The sequence below is a fragment of the Cannabis sativa genome, chromosome 7, assembly GCF_029168945.1.
Source record: "Cannabis sativa cultivar Pink pepper isolate KNU-18-1 chromosome 7, ASM2916894v1, whole genome shotgun sequence".
Taxonomy (NCBI): Eukaryota; Viridiplantae; Streptophyta; class Magnoliopsida; order Rosales; family Cannabaceae; genus Cannabis; species Cannabis sativa.
The window spans coordinates 5,955,440-5,972,674 of record NC_083607.1 but is presented as its reverse complement, the minus strand read 5'-3'; the positions used below and the strand labels follow the sequence as shown (position 1 = coordinate 5,972,674).

General features: G+C 32.3%; 1 protein-coding gene and 1 pseudogene across 1 annotated transcript; both read left to right on the top strand.

Annotated features, from left to right (window-relative positions):
- The first annotated feature begins 10,940 nt into the window (after positions 1 to 10,940).
- On the top strand, positions 10,941 to 11,474 carry LOC133039587 (uncharacterized). The gene is made up of 2 exons (XM_061118482.1): positions 10,941 to 11,156; positions 11,289 to 11,474. The coding sequence occupies exons 1-2, from the start codon at positions 10,941 to 10,943 to the stop codon at positions 11,472 to 11,474; spliced, it is 402 nt and encodes a 133-aa protein (XP_060974465.1).
- Positions 11,475 to 12,090: 616 nt separating this feature from the next.
- LOC115697866 (probable methyltransferase PMT10) lies at positions 12,091 to 14,532 on the top strand (annotated as a pseudogene).
- Positions 14,533 to 17,235: the final 2,703 nt, after the last annotated feature.

Sequence of the window (17,235 nt, the reverse complement as noted above, 5' to 3'; positions counted from 1 at the left end):
ATTCCCATCCAGCCCCAAATCTTTCAAGCCCCGACTGTCACGAGCTCCGACCGACCAAGACGACCCACGACCGAGAAGACCCATGACGACTCGCGACGACCCACGAGAAGCACCAAGACAACCCACGACCACCACATTTTTTTTTCTTGTTTCTGACCCATCTAGCGCTTGTTTTTGTGCATTTTTTTTTCTGGTTTTTGACGATATCGTGAAACATCGTTAGATGTCGTGAAACATCGCGAAATCTTAAAACATCTCTAAATGTCTCCAATTCACAACAATGCTTGTTTTCTGTATTTTTTTTTTTTGATTTTTGACGATGTCGCGAAATATCGCTAGATGTCGCAAAACATCGCGAAATCATGAAAACATTTTTAAATGTCTCCAATTCACAACATCACGAAACACATCACAAACATCATCGCAAAACATCGCTAAATATCGCAAATCATCACTAAACTTCATCCCTGACCTCAGATTTGTTCTATCATTGCAAATACATCGTTAAATATTGCAAAAAACTGGTAAACCATAAGAAAAAAATGCAAAAAACGAGAGATTTTTTTTTGAAATGTAAGGCGGCCGAACAACACTAGCTCCGGTGATGGGTCGTCTGACTGGTAGAGTGTGTGCGTGTTTGTGGTGTGAGTATCCTAGAGAGAGAGAGATGGATGTTTGGTTTTTATTTATTTAGGGGTAAAATTGGATGAGAAAAATAGTGTAAGTATATTTTGCATGATACAAAATATGCTAGCATATTTTTAGTGGATAAATTAATTTTAAGCATATAATATCAAATTTCCCATTGAAAAATACATTTTTTTTTGTCAATTAACCAAATTTACTTTTAATTTATATTTAATTGAAACATTACTTCTTTTTATATGTTCTGTACCCAAAATGCCCTGACATAAGGGAGGATAGTATATTAAAGTGATAGGGGTAAAATTAGTAAAGTGTTTAAAAAAAGAGGTAAAAATAATAGACTTTTAAAAAAAGGATGAAAATAGAAGAGAACAATATAAAAAAGTTATAGAATTTAATTTCCTGCTGACTGGCTAGACTCAAAATCGACCTTATAAAATAATGGGCCTAAGGGTATTTTGAAAAAAATGGGCCCTTTCAATTTTTTTGATTATTTTATAAATGACAAATAATTCATATTTTTATGAATTTATAGTTTATATATATTTTACGAATTTTAACTTTTTTTTTCTATAAAATTACTGATAGTTGGTTTTTTTGTTATTTTGAAGTTAACATTATTTTTTAAGTTGTTGCTACAAAATAGTAACATTTTTCTAAAAAAGAAAAATAGAAAAAACAATTGAAAGCATATAAAAAAAACGTAAAAAGAAAAAAATCATAAAAGTGAAAAAAAAAAAAAAATGCATTGCATAATTTATATTATTATTATTTTCTTTTGCTTTCACTAGCAAAAACAAAAACAAAAACAATTCTGCACTTGTAGCCATGAGTAAACTATTGTGCATAATAATAATTTTATTATTGTTATAAATATTAATAATTATGTGGATGTCCAAATCTTTTATTTATTACCATGAATTGTAATCAACATTCCTCTTGTATTTGTATAAATAGGGGTTCACCCCATTGGAATAAACAACTCAGAAATTCTCATTCACTTTCTCTTTCTCTCTTCATCTTCTTCTTCTTTCTTCTCATCTATTTTATATTATTTTATATTATTTCATAACACGTTATCAGCACGAGTCTCTCGCCTGCTTCAAGCATGAGTCTCTGCCTAAGACCCAATGTAAGTATTTTGTTAAAATTCTTGAATTGTTTCAAAGTCACGATACACTAAATATATATTTATATATATACTTATCTGACTGAAACAATTTCAAGAATCCTTTGGTTTTCTTTTTTCTTTTTATCTATATATATCTATATATTATATATATGTATATGTTTTTATATATTTATTATTGATTCATATATATATATATACATATTATGTTCTTATCATTCATAATATTTACAATATATGTTTGCCTATGATATGATAAAGAAAATCTATATAAATTATACATATATCCTGAAGATTATGTATCCTCGATAAAATATTGCATATATCTTAAAGATTATGCATCATCGATAAAATATTGCATATATCCTGAAGATTATGCATCCTCGATAAAATATTGCATATATCCTGATGATTATGCGTCCTCAATAAAATCTTGCATATATCCTGAAGATTATGCAAACGGAATATCTATTATATAGTTGATGGATATATAATGAAAGAGATGAATACATATTTATATATATGTTCTTGTATTCTTTGAGGACAATGAAAAATAATCTAATATCGATATAGATTTTGACAAACATTTTCTGAAGTAAATGTTTTATATTTATAGAAGAAAAAAAATGATTGTATTTATGTGAATACAACTAAAGAATCATTAAAAATGATTATTATTGATGCAATTTTATAGTGGGTTTTGAATACCCAAAAAGAATGTTAAAAAAAATTGCATTGAAACATTAAAGTATAAGACTAACAATGAGCATGACTAATGTTATTTAAATACATGAGGCAGTATTTATTGTTCATCATTCCCTGCAGAGAATGATACGAATTGAAGTCAATCACTTTTAAAGATTCCTCGTATTAGTCATGTTATTATACATTGTTATTACTTGCAATGTTGGAAATTATTGAATCTGACATATGTTAAAGATTAAATTTTGCATACATCTTGGAGAATATGCAAAAATTGCATGCATATATTCTTTGAAATATCGTAAAAGAAATTGTTGAATAATTTCTTATATTTTTTATGGATGAACAAGTAATAAATTTTTAAGAAATTTATAATAATGTTCTACTTGTTCAACGTCATTCCCCGAAGTGAATGTAATGATTTTAAATAAACAATGACATTATTTACTACTCAAATATTTCCAGAAAAAGTGGAAACAACTAAAAGATGAGATACCACACATAATCAAAGTGCATGAAATTTATATATCATGTGTGGAATTGAATAATAGTGGTCGCGTACCTGTAGTACGGACACACTTATAGTCAAGATAAAAGTATACTTGATTATTTAATAGAATGTGAATTGTACAAACTTATTGTACATTTAGAATATTTAAATATCATTACCTAAAGAGAATGAATAGACATGAAATTCTATTTCAAAGAATATAGATTTCACATATATTGGTAATGCCATAAGCAAATTAATATATACATATTTTATTATTTCTTGAAATCAATAGTTTCAAACTATTGTTGGTACATGATATGTAAATATATAGTTACCATATAATTCAGTTTGCATATTCCCAAAAGTGGATATATAATTTACTAATATTTGTTAGTGATCCAATATAATCAAAGTGATAAAGAATCACAAAATGATTAGTTGAAAAGCTTCCTGAAGAAGTCTTACATACAATTGCTACTTTGAGCAGTAAAATGTCTTTGTATGTACCTAGATGTGTAACTTTTATCTAGTTATGAAAGTGATAATAAATAACTTATTATATGTACTTGTTGTACATTTAAATATATAATATATCAAGTCATGATAATTAGACTGATGAATAGTCTATTAATAAATTAGACGACTTGTTAAAAAGATATCAGGAAAAATGAATGATATGTTATGGTTATATCTATTTGACCATTACAATAACATGATGAAGTTGTCATGTATCTTTTAAATTATACACATCATTGAATTGATGATAGTGATTCCTGAGGAGTGTATATGTTTTGGAGAATAATATAATTATATTATTCGTGTATATAAAAATGAAACTTGTAATGATTATGTTGTAATGAATTTACATTACATTTTGAAAGTTTCATTGAAATACAAATTATAGTGAACCTGAAGTTCATGAATTGAATTATTCTGACATGATTAATCATATGCAATAAATTGTCAAAGAATTTGACTAAATTTTGTTGAAGAACCAGAAGATTCTTCTCATTGTTATTTATAAGGCTCAAAAGAAGAATGTGCATATATTTGCACATAGAAAATATTTAAATTATATTTTCTTAACAATCTTGAGCCATTGTTAGATTTTTATTGCATAGTTTCTTATCGATGTGATAAGATTATATGATCATGCATTTACAAAATGTGTAAATTTATGTATTTCTAATTATACACGTATGACTCATTCTTAGAAATGAATTAAGTTCATAAGTATTGAACTTGAAACTGAAGTTTATTGAACCTAAAGTTCAATGTCATATAGTATATATGAATTTAAACAAATATTGATTCATTGTGATATACTAAAATCCCTACAAGTATATTAATATTATTAGATATCACAATTTTTAAAAATTCTCTCGATCAGGGGGAGAGAAGCAGTTGGGATGATGATAATTTTTGAAAAATGATCCTTGCACAAAGTATATAAGAACAATATAGTTCAAAATGATATATACCAACTGCAAATCAATATTACTCAAAGTTGAGATAAAATGAGTTGAAAACGCCTGAAGCGTAAATGAACAATATAGAAATTATTAGTAAATGTTCATTTGATTTGCCCTGAAGTTGTTAAATCTAGAGGTACTCATGGAGATACCTTAATGTTATAAAGTATTAAAATGATAACCGTGATGAAAACGGTACTCGAAAAGACTCCCAAGAGAAGTTAGACATAACACATTTAATCATAATTGAATCCCTAAAATGATTCGATATAGGTACCTATAAATGATAAACATATTTGAAAATATGTAATTAAAAGAGATCTCTATAAGTTATGTCAATATGGGAGGAAATTATCATTTATTAAAATTTTGTCGACAATAAATATTGAATGTGTGCATATGCAATAAACTAACATGAGATAGCAAGGATCATTGTATTAGATTTGTCGAGAATTATCGACATACATTTTGATTTTTGGTCAAAATATTATGACGCAATCCAGGTAAATTTACTCACATAAAGTGAAGTAAGACCTGTAGGGTGTGCAAATAAATATTTCTAATGAGAAATTTGCATATATGTATTTGTACATAATGAATTGCTGTACAAAGTTTGCATAGACATGAGATTGATTGAAGTAAGGCTTAAATATTGAGAAAATATAATCATGATTTGATTATAGCCTGGAATATATTTTATGAGGATTTATAAGCGTCACATAAATGTTGCAACAAAAGGTTATTTATTTGGGGCTCCTAATATAGTGAGAATTCGAAATAAGCCTTATCTAAAAATTCTAGAAGAATTTAATACATGTCTTAAGTGATATAAATTCAAAGTCGTGCGCACTATATGACAAAGATCTTTGTATGAAATAAAGACATGTAAGTAAATTATTATTTGAAAAATACCTATGGTTGTCTATGCAATATAAATACGTAAATTATACGTTGTGATAGATTCTTTAAGAGTTTTTGATTAATTGAAGAACAAACTTTTATTTCTTTTGTATTTCGAGAAATATTAATGTATAAAGTTTGTTCATTAGTATTGAAGTCCTGAAGTACTTCATATGTATCAAGAATTATAGATATATGATCATTTGATATGGAAATTAAGATCATAAAACAAGATGGAATAAATATATGGTCTTGGAGTACCATCATTGTCACAAATGAAAATTTGTAGTACCATTAATGTGTTATGTTCATATCTACTTGAAATTTTAAATTTTCGTATGAACAAAGTTGTGTACACACATGAATGATACAATTAGTTGGATAAAGACTAATGTTCCACGAACCCCTCATCTATAATTTAGAAGTCCATGCATACTCTGGAAGAGTTATAGAAAATATATGATCAAAGATTATATATGGTGATATTTTAAAAGTGATAACAATAATCTTATGAGATATATTATCACCAAAAGAATTATGGATCATATGTGCATGAGGGGGAGACATATTCATGTTGCACTCTTTTTCCTTAGTTCAGGTTTTGTCCCAATGAGTTTTTCTGGCAAGGTTTTTAACGAGGCAACTTGCAAATAATTATGAATATGAAATATATATTGTACTCTTTTCCCTAGCTCAGATTTTGTCCCACTGGGTTTTTCTGGCAAGATTTTTAACGAGACAACTATAAATCATGTTAACATACTTGCATTTTATGAAGCAAGTAGAGAATGTGTGTGAGTGAGATCATTGACATAGCATATTCGGGAAACATATGGATTGCACTCAATAAAGAAGTATCAACCCAAGCAATTCTCTATGGATAATACTGCTTGCATCGTTCAACTAAAAGGAGGTACATTGAAGGAGATAGAGTTAGAACACATTTCACGAAATTCTTCTTTATACGCTTCAAGAAAATGCATATTGGTGTTCAACATATTCAATCAAGTGTCAATCTTACAAACTTATTCACAAAGTTATTACCAACATCAACATTTGAGAAGATGACAGACAAGATCGAAATTCGTCGATTAGAAGATCTCCACAAATGCCTAAATGAGGGGGAGGGAGTTAGTTTACACTATACTCTTTTTCCTTTGACCAAGTTTTCAACAAGATTTTTAATAAGGCAGCTATTATGGACATCCAAGGGGGAGTGTTATAAATATTAATAATTATGTGGATATCCAAATCTTTTATTTATTACCATGAATTGTAATCAACATTCCTCTTGTATTTGTATAAATAGGGGTTCACCCCATTGGAATAAACAACTCAGAAATTCTCATTCACTTTCTCTTTCTCTCTTCATCTTCTTCTTCTTTCTTCTCATCTATTTTATATTATTTTATATTATTTCATAACAATTATTATTATTCTCTTTTCCTATACTTTCTAGTTTTTATAGGTGTGTATACATATTTTCCTTTTTAGTCATTGGGTTGGGTGAGCTCTTAGTATGGTTATAGCCCGCCTTATCCTAATGTTGGACCTATTTGAATCTTATATTTAAATTGTAAGCTATTTAAATTTTTTCTAAAATTTACAAATTATTTTTAAAAATAAATAAATATGTAGTCTACGCTATGGGAACATCGATTCATGGCTGTACTAGATAGATGTTACGTGCTAAGTCAGTATGTTAATTTTATTTTAGTTTTTTAGTTTTTTTTAATATTATAATTTTAAAATTAATAATATTCAATATAGTGATAATTATTGAAATTTAAAAGCATAATAGTGATTTAAATAAAAACAAAAATTACTATCATACTTTGTAATATGAATTAAAAAAAAAATTATTATTCGTCTTAAACTTATCTTCAGAATTAATGAAAATGGCTGGTTAAACTATCAAAACATTCAAATTTAATTTAAAATAATATTTAAAATTTAACTAATTTTAAATATTAAAATTTGAAAATAATTTTTAATAAAAAAATAAACAATATGAACAAATTTATTATTAATTGCAATACTTTAGGTGGATTAATTATGAGTACATTAAGTTGGAATTGTCGTGGGATGGGCAACCCATGGGCGATACAATTCCTATATGATACTGTAGCCCATAGAAAACCAGATTATATCTTTTTATGTGAAACTTTGTGTCGTAAGGATGTGTTGGAGCGAGTTCGAGCTAAGTTGAAGTTTGAAGGTATGTTTGCGGTTGATGCATGTGGTAGGAGTGGGGGGGTTGCTTTACTATGGAGAAATAAGGAAGACGTCAAAGTGTTGAACTATGCCACGAATTTTGTGGATGTGGAGGTGCGGCCTACTGATGTTGGGGAGTGGCGTCTTACGGGGTTCTATGGGGAATCTAAGAGAAGTTTGCGAGGGGCTTCTTGGGAGCAACTCAGGACGTTGGCTCGTGGAAACACTCTTCCTTGGTGTGTAATTGGTGACATGAACAATGTTTTATCTCAAGAGGACAAAAAAGGGGGACATCCCTATCCTATCTGGTTAGTTGACGGCTTCCGGGACACTATTCAGGAGTGTGGATTAATTGATTTAGACATTGTCGGACATCAGTTCACTTGGGAGAAAAGTCGGGGAACCGATAATTGGATCGAGGTCCGTTTAGATCGTGCTCTTGTGACAGACAGATGGCTCCAACTGTTCCCACGGGCTAAACTTATTAATCTCGAGGTATCTTCTTCTGATCATTGTCCCATCTTTCTTGATTTGGCTCGGCATAATATAGTTTCCGGGAGTCGCAAATTTCGCTTTGAAAATTGCTGGCTTCGGGAACCTCTGTGTTATCAGGTGGTAAAGGAGTGTTGGGAGGAGTATAATCTAGCGGGTATCCAAGAGAAAATACAACGGTGTGGGGAATCTCTTTCGGTTTGGGGCAAAGATTATTCGGGTAATTTTGCTTCTCGTATAAAATATTGGAAGAAGGAGGCGAGGCGGTGGAAGCAAGGTAGGGATCCTGATGCTATTTCTAAATATAAGGAAGCTGAGACAGAACTTTTTGAAGTTCTTACTCAGAAGGAGGTGTTTTGGCGCCAACGATCTAAACAATTGTGGCTTCAGGAGGGGGATAAAAATAGCAAATTTTTCCATGCAACGGCTTCTTCTAGGCGCCGTATGAATGCTATTGATAAACTCCAATGCGAAGATGGAAGTTGGGTTGACTGGGAATCGGGTCTATCAGATGTCATGTGTTCTTACTTCCAGAATCTGTTTACTAGCTCCAACTGTACTATGGATGATGTTCTTGATGGGATTTCTGCTACTGTGACTTCAACCCAGAATGACTCTCTTTTGCAACCTTTGACCGATGAGGAGGTGAAAGATGCTCTATTTCAGATGCACCCAGATAAATCCCCTGGACCCGATGGCATGACTCCAGGTTTTTATCAAAAGTGTTGGGCAATTGTGGGTAATGACGTCATCAAACAGGTCCGATCTTTTTTCTTATTTGGACAGTTGCCTGTTGGTCTTAATCATACTAATTTAGTGTTGATTCCCAAGAAGAAAAATGCCATTACTATGGGTGACATGCGACCGATTGCTCTCTGTAATGTCCTCTACAAGGTTTGCTCCAAGGTTCTAGCTAATCGGTTGAAGCATGTTCTTCCTGCAGTCATTTCAGAGAATCAGAGTGCTTTCATTCCCGGGCGTCTTATAACTGATAATATTATGATTTCGTTCGAGGTAATGCATTATCTCAAGCGGAAAAGAGCTGGAAAGGAAGGTTATATGGCTCTTAAGCTTGATATGAGTAAAGCGTATGACCGTGTTGAGTGGCTTTTTCTTAAGAATATCATGCTAAAAATGGGCTTTAATGCGCGGGTGGTTGATCTCATTATGCATTGTGTCTCAACGGTTTCGTACACTATTACTCATGGGGGTCGTGAGATGGGGCCAATTGTTCCTGGAAGGGGCATTAGACAGGGAGATCCGCTCTCTCCTTATTTATTTCTTTTGTGTGCTGAAGGATTTTCTTCTCTCATAAAAAGATTTGAAGCTCAGGGAGCTCTTCATGGTTGCCGTGTGTGTAATGGTGCCCCCATAATTTCTCATATGTTGTTTGCGGATGATTGTTATATCTATTGTAAGGCTATTGAAAGGGAGGCTCGTAGTGTTCTTCTTCTGCTTCAACTATTTGAACAAGCCTCAGGTCAGTGTGTTAATTACTCTAAATCTACTATTTTCTTTAGCCTCAACACAACTTCGGCCTCTAGACAAGATATGTGTAATCTTCTTCGAATGAATGAAGCTCCTGAAAACAGTTTGTATCTTGGCTTGCCTTGTATCATGGGTCGTAATAAAAATGCAATTCTTGGCTTCTTGAAGGATAAGATGCAGAAGAGAATTCAGAGTTGGGAAGGTCGCTTGCTCTCAAAAGCCGGAAAAGAGGTATTGATTAAAACAGTGGCTCAATCTCTTCCTACATATGCTATGTCTGTTTTCTTGTTGCCTGTGGAAACCTGTAATAAACTAGAGGGTATGATGAGCAAATATTGGTGGAGCTCGGGATCCAATCAGAACCGTGGGGTAAGTTGGGTGAGTTGGAGGAAGCTGTGCCGCCATAAGCATCATGGGGGGCTTGGTTTTCGAGACTTAAGGGATTTCAACTTAGCCATGTTGGGAAAACAAGCTTGGAGGTTAGTTACAAATGCTCATTCTCTTGTTAGTCGGGTATATAAGGCCCGATATTATCCTCAGGGTTCTTTTTTGAGTGCTTCTCTTGGGCCGAATCCTAGTTTCATATGGAAGAGTATTTTTGAAACGCAAGCTTTGATTAAGAAGGGAGCTCGTCGGGGGGTTGGTCCAGGTACGAATGTTAGTGTTCAATTTGACCCGTGGCTTGCGGATGAGTCTCAACCGTGGGTTACTTCTAGAGCTACTGGTATGGAGACGTGGACGGTTAATAATCTCATGGTGGTAGGAGAACGGGCTTGGGATTTAGAGGTGGTTTCAGATATATTCAATGACCGAGATAAAGAGATCATCATTCGCACTAACATTGATCAGGAGACTCCTATGGATACTTGGTATTGGCATAAGGATCTTTATGGATTCTATACTGTGAGGGAGGCATATCGGTTGCTGCACCATTCAGAGATCACTAATACTAGTGAGGCTGAGATTAAGATATGGAAAATTGCATGGAAGCTTCATGTCCCTCCCAAAGTGCACCAACTTATGTGGCGTGCTTTATCTGGTTGCTTGGCTACTAAGGTTCAACTTACCACCAAACATATTCCTCTAGACCAAGCTTGTCCTATGTGTAACCAGGGGCCTGAGACCATTTACCATTTGTTGGTGCAATGTTCTTTTGCACGGTCTTGTTGGCATCTTTCGGTTCTAAATTGGAGTCATACGCCTATGGAGTCTTTTTGGGATTGGTTTAGCCACATTCTGCTACAACACTCATCCACGGCCCAGGAAGAATTGCTCATGGTTCTTTGGGCGATTTGGTATGCCCGAAATGAGGTGGTTTGGCGGGACAAATCAATGTCAGCGGCGGAGGTTATTCTATTGGCAAAGAGTAGTCCTTAATCAATGGAGAAATGCTCAACAGAGGAGAATGGGGTCTCTACTTGTTCCTACGGGTTCAAGAGAGGACTTAGAGCATTGGGTGAAACCAGTTATGGGAAAGATTAAGGTTAATGTCGATGGTGCAATCTTTGCAAGTGATGGTCGATTTGGAGCGGCAGGGGTGGCCCGGGATTCTCAGGGTCGATTCATTGAAGGCTTCACAGTTTTACGAGTGGGGTGTGTGGATTCGGCTATGGCTGAATTGGTAGGGGTTAAGGAGGCCTTGAGTTGGATCAAGAGGAAACATTGGGGACCGGTTGACCTTGAAACCGATTCTTTGGTTGTCGTCCAGGCAGTCTAAAGCACGGTGGAGATACCTTCTCCTTTTGGCCTTCAGGTGGCGGTTTGTCGTTCTCTTTTAGCCGATTTGCCGTTAGTCTCAATTAATTTTGTTAAACGTTCTGTAAACAAAGCTGCACATTGTCTTGCTCGTAGCTCTTGTTTGTATCCAGATCGTATTTTTAGTGAGGATGATGTTCCTCCTGATTTTCTTTCTATTGTAGTGGTTGAATCTTCTTATTAATAAAGTTACCATTTTCCTTCAAAAAAAAAAACTAATGCTAACTTTGTGGCAATATCAAATAATTTGTTATTTTTTTTTATTTAAAAAAAAAGTCATCCAATAATTTCTCATAGCCACATTTTATATAGAATAGATTATATTTTTTATTTGTTCAAGCAAAATATGTTGTACTTTTTTAAAAAAAAGAAAGAAAAGAAGAAAAATAAACAATATATATTTTTAAAAGAAAAAATTGTATAATACACTAAAAATTAAAAAAAAAAATTACAAAAGGTATATTCACAGAAAATTTATTATTTTTACATTTTGAATTTATTTATGTAAAAATATATTTCTTTAGTAAAAATAATAAATTATTTTTTTGGTTATTTTATAGTTTATTTATAGTTGTTATGAAATTATTTTTTTAATTATTTTTAGTTATTTTATAATTTATTTATAGTTAATTAATAATTGTTATGAATTTGATTTAATTTAATAATTTTAAAACTTTATAAACATATTTTTAAAAATAAAAATTTTAAATTGTAAAATTGTAAATAAAAATTAATTGTTTTATGTTAATTTGCAATTTGCAAAACCCTATAATATAAGCAAAATATATGTAGATGCGATCATTATGTTAATTGTTCATAAAGAATTTTTCAAAATCCAAACTCACCAGAAATCAGAACCTTTCTGATGAAACCCATAATTTTCCGAGAAAATACATCTTTTTTCTCACCATCCAATCACTCAACACCATGAAGCTGATCACCTCCACAGCAACCGACATTATCAAAACTCCTACTTTTGTCAAAATCTTCACCATTCTTGTAACCTCTCTCTCCCTATTCTTCCTCGCTACTCGTTTCTACTCTAACAACTCATCTTCATCCTCCTTCTACTCCTATCCTCTCGCCGCCTTTACCTTCTTCTCCCCTTCTTCCGCCACCGCCGGTGATGGTCATTTTCACGCGTCTCCTCCGCCTCCCCCGGCAGCGAGGAGGACGGGGATAATCGACGAGAATGGAGTGATGTCGGAGGAGTTTGAGGTTGGAGAGTTCGATCCGAATTTGATTGAGGATTTGAGGAATTTAAGCGGAATAATAGACGATGTGGTTAAGGAGAAGAAGGTTAGGGTTATTGAGAAATTCAAGCTCTGTGATCAGAGCATGGTGGACTACATTCCTTGTTTGGATAATGTGGAAGAGATAAACAAGTTGAATTCGACTCATAGAGGGGAGAAATTAGAGAGACATTGCCCTGACCAAGGAAAAGCTTTGGATTGCTTGGTGCCGATGCCCGAAGGTTACCAGCATCGGATTCCATGGCCGCAAAGCAGAGACCAGGTAAATTGAATTGGATTACTTTCTTTTGGAATTTTACTGCAGAAACTGTTGTTCTTTAATTCTCTGAGTTGATGAATAAGATTGAATTTTGCAGGTATGGTTCAGTAATATTCCTTATAAACGTTTGGCTGTAGATAAAGGTGGTCAGAATTTGATAGCTTTGAAGAAATATAAAATTGTTTTCCCTGGAGGTGGGACAGAGTTTATTCATGGTGCTGGTAGATATTTGGACCAGATTTCAGAGGTTGAACACTTCCAAGAATTCTCTTTTACATTAAAACTTTATTTACTCTAATGGCTTTTTTCTTTTTTTCTTGTAATGACATTCATCAATCTTATGATGATTTCTTGAATAACAACAGATGGTTCCCGAAATTGCATTTGGGAGAAACACACGAGTTGCTTTAGACATTGGTTGTGGAGTGGCAAGTTTTGGGGCCTATTTGATGGAACGTAATGTGACCACTTTGTCAATAGCACCTAAAGATGGCCATGAGCACCCGATTCAGTTTGCATTGGAACGAGGTGTGCCTGCAATGATGGCTGCATTCGCCACGAGGCGGTTGTTGTATCCAAGCCAAGCATTTGACTTGATTCATTGCTCGGGATGTAGAGTTAATTGGACTCGCGATGAGGGAATTTTGCTACTTGAGGTCAATAGGTTGTTAAGGGCAGGAGGATATTTTGTTTATAAATACCAAGAAAACCTTCAAGAACAATGGAAAGAAATGGAAGACCTCACCACACGCATATGTTGGAAACTTGTAAAGAAAGAAGGATACATAGCTATATGGCAGAAGCCTTTGAACAATATCTGTTATTCAAATCGTAACCCTGAATTGCAGCCTAAGCTATGTGATCCCACTGATGATCCAGACAATGTTTGGTATGTTGATTTGAAGCCATGCATCACCCGATTGCCCGAAAATGGTTATGGAGCTAACGTTACTACATGGCCCGAACGACTTCAAACTCCACCAGAAAGGCTGCTGAGCATAACAATGGATGGGTACATATCAAGAAAGGAACTTCTTAGAGCAGAATCACAGTACTGGAAGGAAACAATAGATGGGTATCTTGGTGCTTATCATTGGATAGAGATGAAGTTCAGAAACATTCTTGACATGAGAGCTGGATTTGGAGGGTTTGCAACAGCTCTCATTGAGAACCAATATGATGGTTGGGTTATGAATGTTGTCCCTGTTAGTGGGTTCAATACCTTACCTGTTATCTATGATCGTGGACTCATTGGAGTTATGCATGATTGGTGTGAGCCATTTGATACTTATCCAAGAACATATGACTTAATACATGCTGCAGGTCTTTTCTCTGTTGAGAAAAAGAGATGTAACATAACAAGCATTATGGTTGAGATGGATCGAATGTTGAGGCCTGGTGGTCGAGCTTATATACGTGACTCTGTATCTGTGATAACAGAGCTTCAAGAAATTGCTAGTGCCATGGGTTGGGTGCCTGCAATACATGACACTGGTGAGGGTCCTTTTTCAAACTGGAAAGTCCTAATATGTGATAAGAGGTTGTGAAAATCTCAATTATTAGAGAGATATAGAAAAAGTTATGCAATTTTAGTTTTATTAGATGTTCTTTCTATATGAAAAGAGAATAGGAAAAGAAAGAAGAGAATAGTAGCAGATTTTTTTGGACATTACTAATAAGATAAGCTTTTTTTTTTTTGCTGGAATAATAAGATAGTTTAACTTTTTTTTTATGGCATAATTAAATAATGTTTTAGGGTTATGGATTTTTTGTTTTTTAGAGGTTTTTTTTTTTTGGAAAAATAAATGTTAGCATAAATAATGCAAAAAAATTGGGATTACAAAATAATTTGAAAAAATTACATTGTATACTCATTTTACTTTGTATATTTTAATTTTTACTTTTATTTTTATATTATTTAAGATATACTCACATTTATAGATGATACATCTATTATACCCATTAGTTAATGTAAATTATGTGTTGAACTTAAATGGAGGGTGAAGATATATTGGGTAACTCATTTACAAAAGTGGATACATTTAATTGAAATATAATATGATGATATTTTTTATTAATGGATACAAAAAAGAAGTATTTCTCAATTGATCTCAAATAATTAAAGTTTGAAATATGAGAATCCAAAACAAAAAAAATGACCATAAATAAATTTGACAAAATTTCTAATAGTAAATATTGCCGGAGAAGACATCGGTACCGAAAAAATTATTTGTTGCAAGAAAAGTCGTCGAAAAAATTATTGTTACAGGAAAAGTTGTTGAAAAAGTCGCATGAAAAGTCACTGTCGTTAGAAAAGTCGCTAAAAAAATTGTCAGAAAAGTTAATGGAATTTTGTCGTCATTGGAAAAATCACTGGATTTAGATGTCTAAATTAAAATAGAACTGGTTCTATAACATAATGAATAAAAACAAGTAGCACGCAATAACTTAAATCGGCTATAATTAAAATAGAATCGGTTCTATAACATAATGAATAAAAATAAATTACACAAAATAACTCAAACCAGTTATAATTAAAATAAAAGCGATTCTATAACATAATGAATACAAACAAATAACACAGAACAATTCAAACTGGTTATAATTAAAAAACAAAGAGGAAATCAGTTATTAAAGCACTGAAACATAAATTAAAAACTAAATTAGTTTCACAACAAATTCAGTAAAAACGAATGACACATAATACCTCATGAACCAGTTATAATTAAAAAAAAAAAAAGTGGGATCAATTCTAAAAGTACTGAGGTATAAATCTAAACTTAACCTGTTTCATAAAAAAGAAAAATAATACACAATAATTGAAAATATAACATAAAGAAATCAGTTATATTTATCAACTAGTTAAAAATCAGAGATAAAAAAAATTGATTCCGTAAAGTAACCAAAATAAAATATTACACTCAAAAATTAATTAAATAAAATAAATAAATCAAAAACTGGTTCTTGAATTAACTAAATCAAAAATCGGTTTCCGAAATAACTAAATTAAAATTGGTTATTTGAATTAATTAAATCAAAAATCAATTTCTAAAATAAATAATTCGAAAACTATTTTTTGAAATGACTAAATAAAAAACCATATGAGATATTAATTAAAATAGAACATGTTCCACAATAAAATGACTAAAAACAAATAACACACAATAACTCAATAACTTGTTATAATTAAAAAAAAAAAAAAACAAGAGGGTTTCAGTTCCAAAAGCACTAATAGATATAATAAAACTGAACCGGTTTCATAAAAAAAAAATAATTAAAAACAAATAATACATTATAACTTAGAAATCGATTCTAATTAAAAAATAAGAGGAAATCAGTTCCCTCAACACGGAGACATAAACTAAATAGAACCAGTTCTACAACAAAATAAGTAAAAATATATAACACACAATAACTCAGAAATCGATTATAATTAAAATATAATATAATATAAATCACACCACATCACAAAAATTATTGTATTTATACAACAATGGTGGTGATTATAGTGACCTCAGATCAATGGCTAAGATTATATCCAAGAAAACACAAAATACATCCAACTGTCTGGGAAAGATATCATATTTGTATTTAATGCGTTGCTTGGAACCGAGATATTCAAATTATGATATGGGACACTTGCTAACATGATCAGTTGTTGTTTTACAGATCCATGATACAAACACTTCATTAGTGAAAGTAATCTTTATGAGCCAAAGAAAAAATGCCACTTGTTGCCTCATTTCAAAAAAACAAGAAATTTTCAACCATTAATTTATACTTAGAACTCAACCTTTTTAAGCACCCACCTTTCCTTGGGCCATTTTGAAGGAAGAAGGCAAGCCTCTGAAACTCCTTGAGTTCTAAAAGTTTTAGGGTAAATATTATCCACGTCTCAGCTGTTCCAAGCCCAATCAAGAAAATGGGTTGGATTCATTAGCAAATTCAAGCTTTCCGGATGCTGGACAAACGACTCGTCCAGATGAGATAAACCTTCAGCACTGTATGTGTCCAAATAGCCCCAAGCAAAGATTCCAGAGGAGTAGTTAATCTGACTTTCGAATATCTAGCTCCATATTACATTCATTAATTATCAAATCTCACAATATCAAGACTTAATTCCCATGATCATGTCCGAGAATCATGTTTTCCAAATATGGAACTAAATCAATTGTCAATAAAGCATTTATGCCTCTTTATTATCCACAAAAGTATGATACGATTTGATAAGAAGAGCAATGCCTCATGGGTCGGGCTTCACCAAATGAGCCCATAATCAATGTATTATCTGTATTTACCCCATCAATAGACAAAGTTTACATACTAGAATCGTAGCATTATAAATATAAGAAAACTCACTCTTGCTAAGGGTTAGAATCTCATTCCTTGAGTGCTCAGAAAAATTCTAAGGTTCAAACACATGTATAAATCAA

Coding starts and splice junctions, on each gene's coding strand:
- LOC133039587 (XM_061118482.1), top strand. CDS start 10,941: ATGGGGTCTCTACTTGTTCCTACGGGTTCAAGAGAGGACTTAGAGCAT. Junction 11,157..11,288: donor ATTCGGCTATGGCTGAATTG/GTAGGGGTTAAG, acceptor TTTGGCCTTCAG/GTGGCGGTTTGTCGTTCTCT.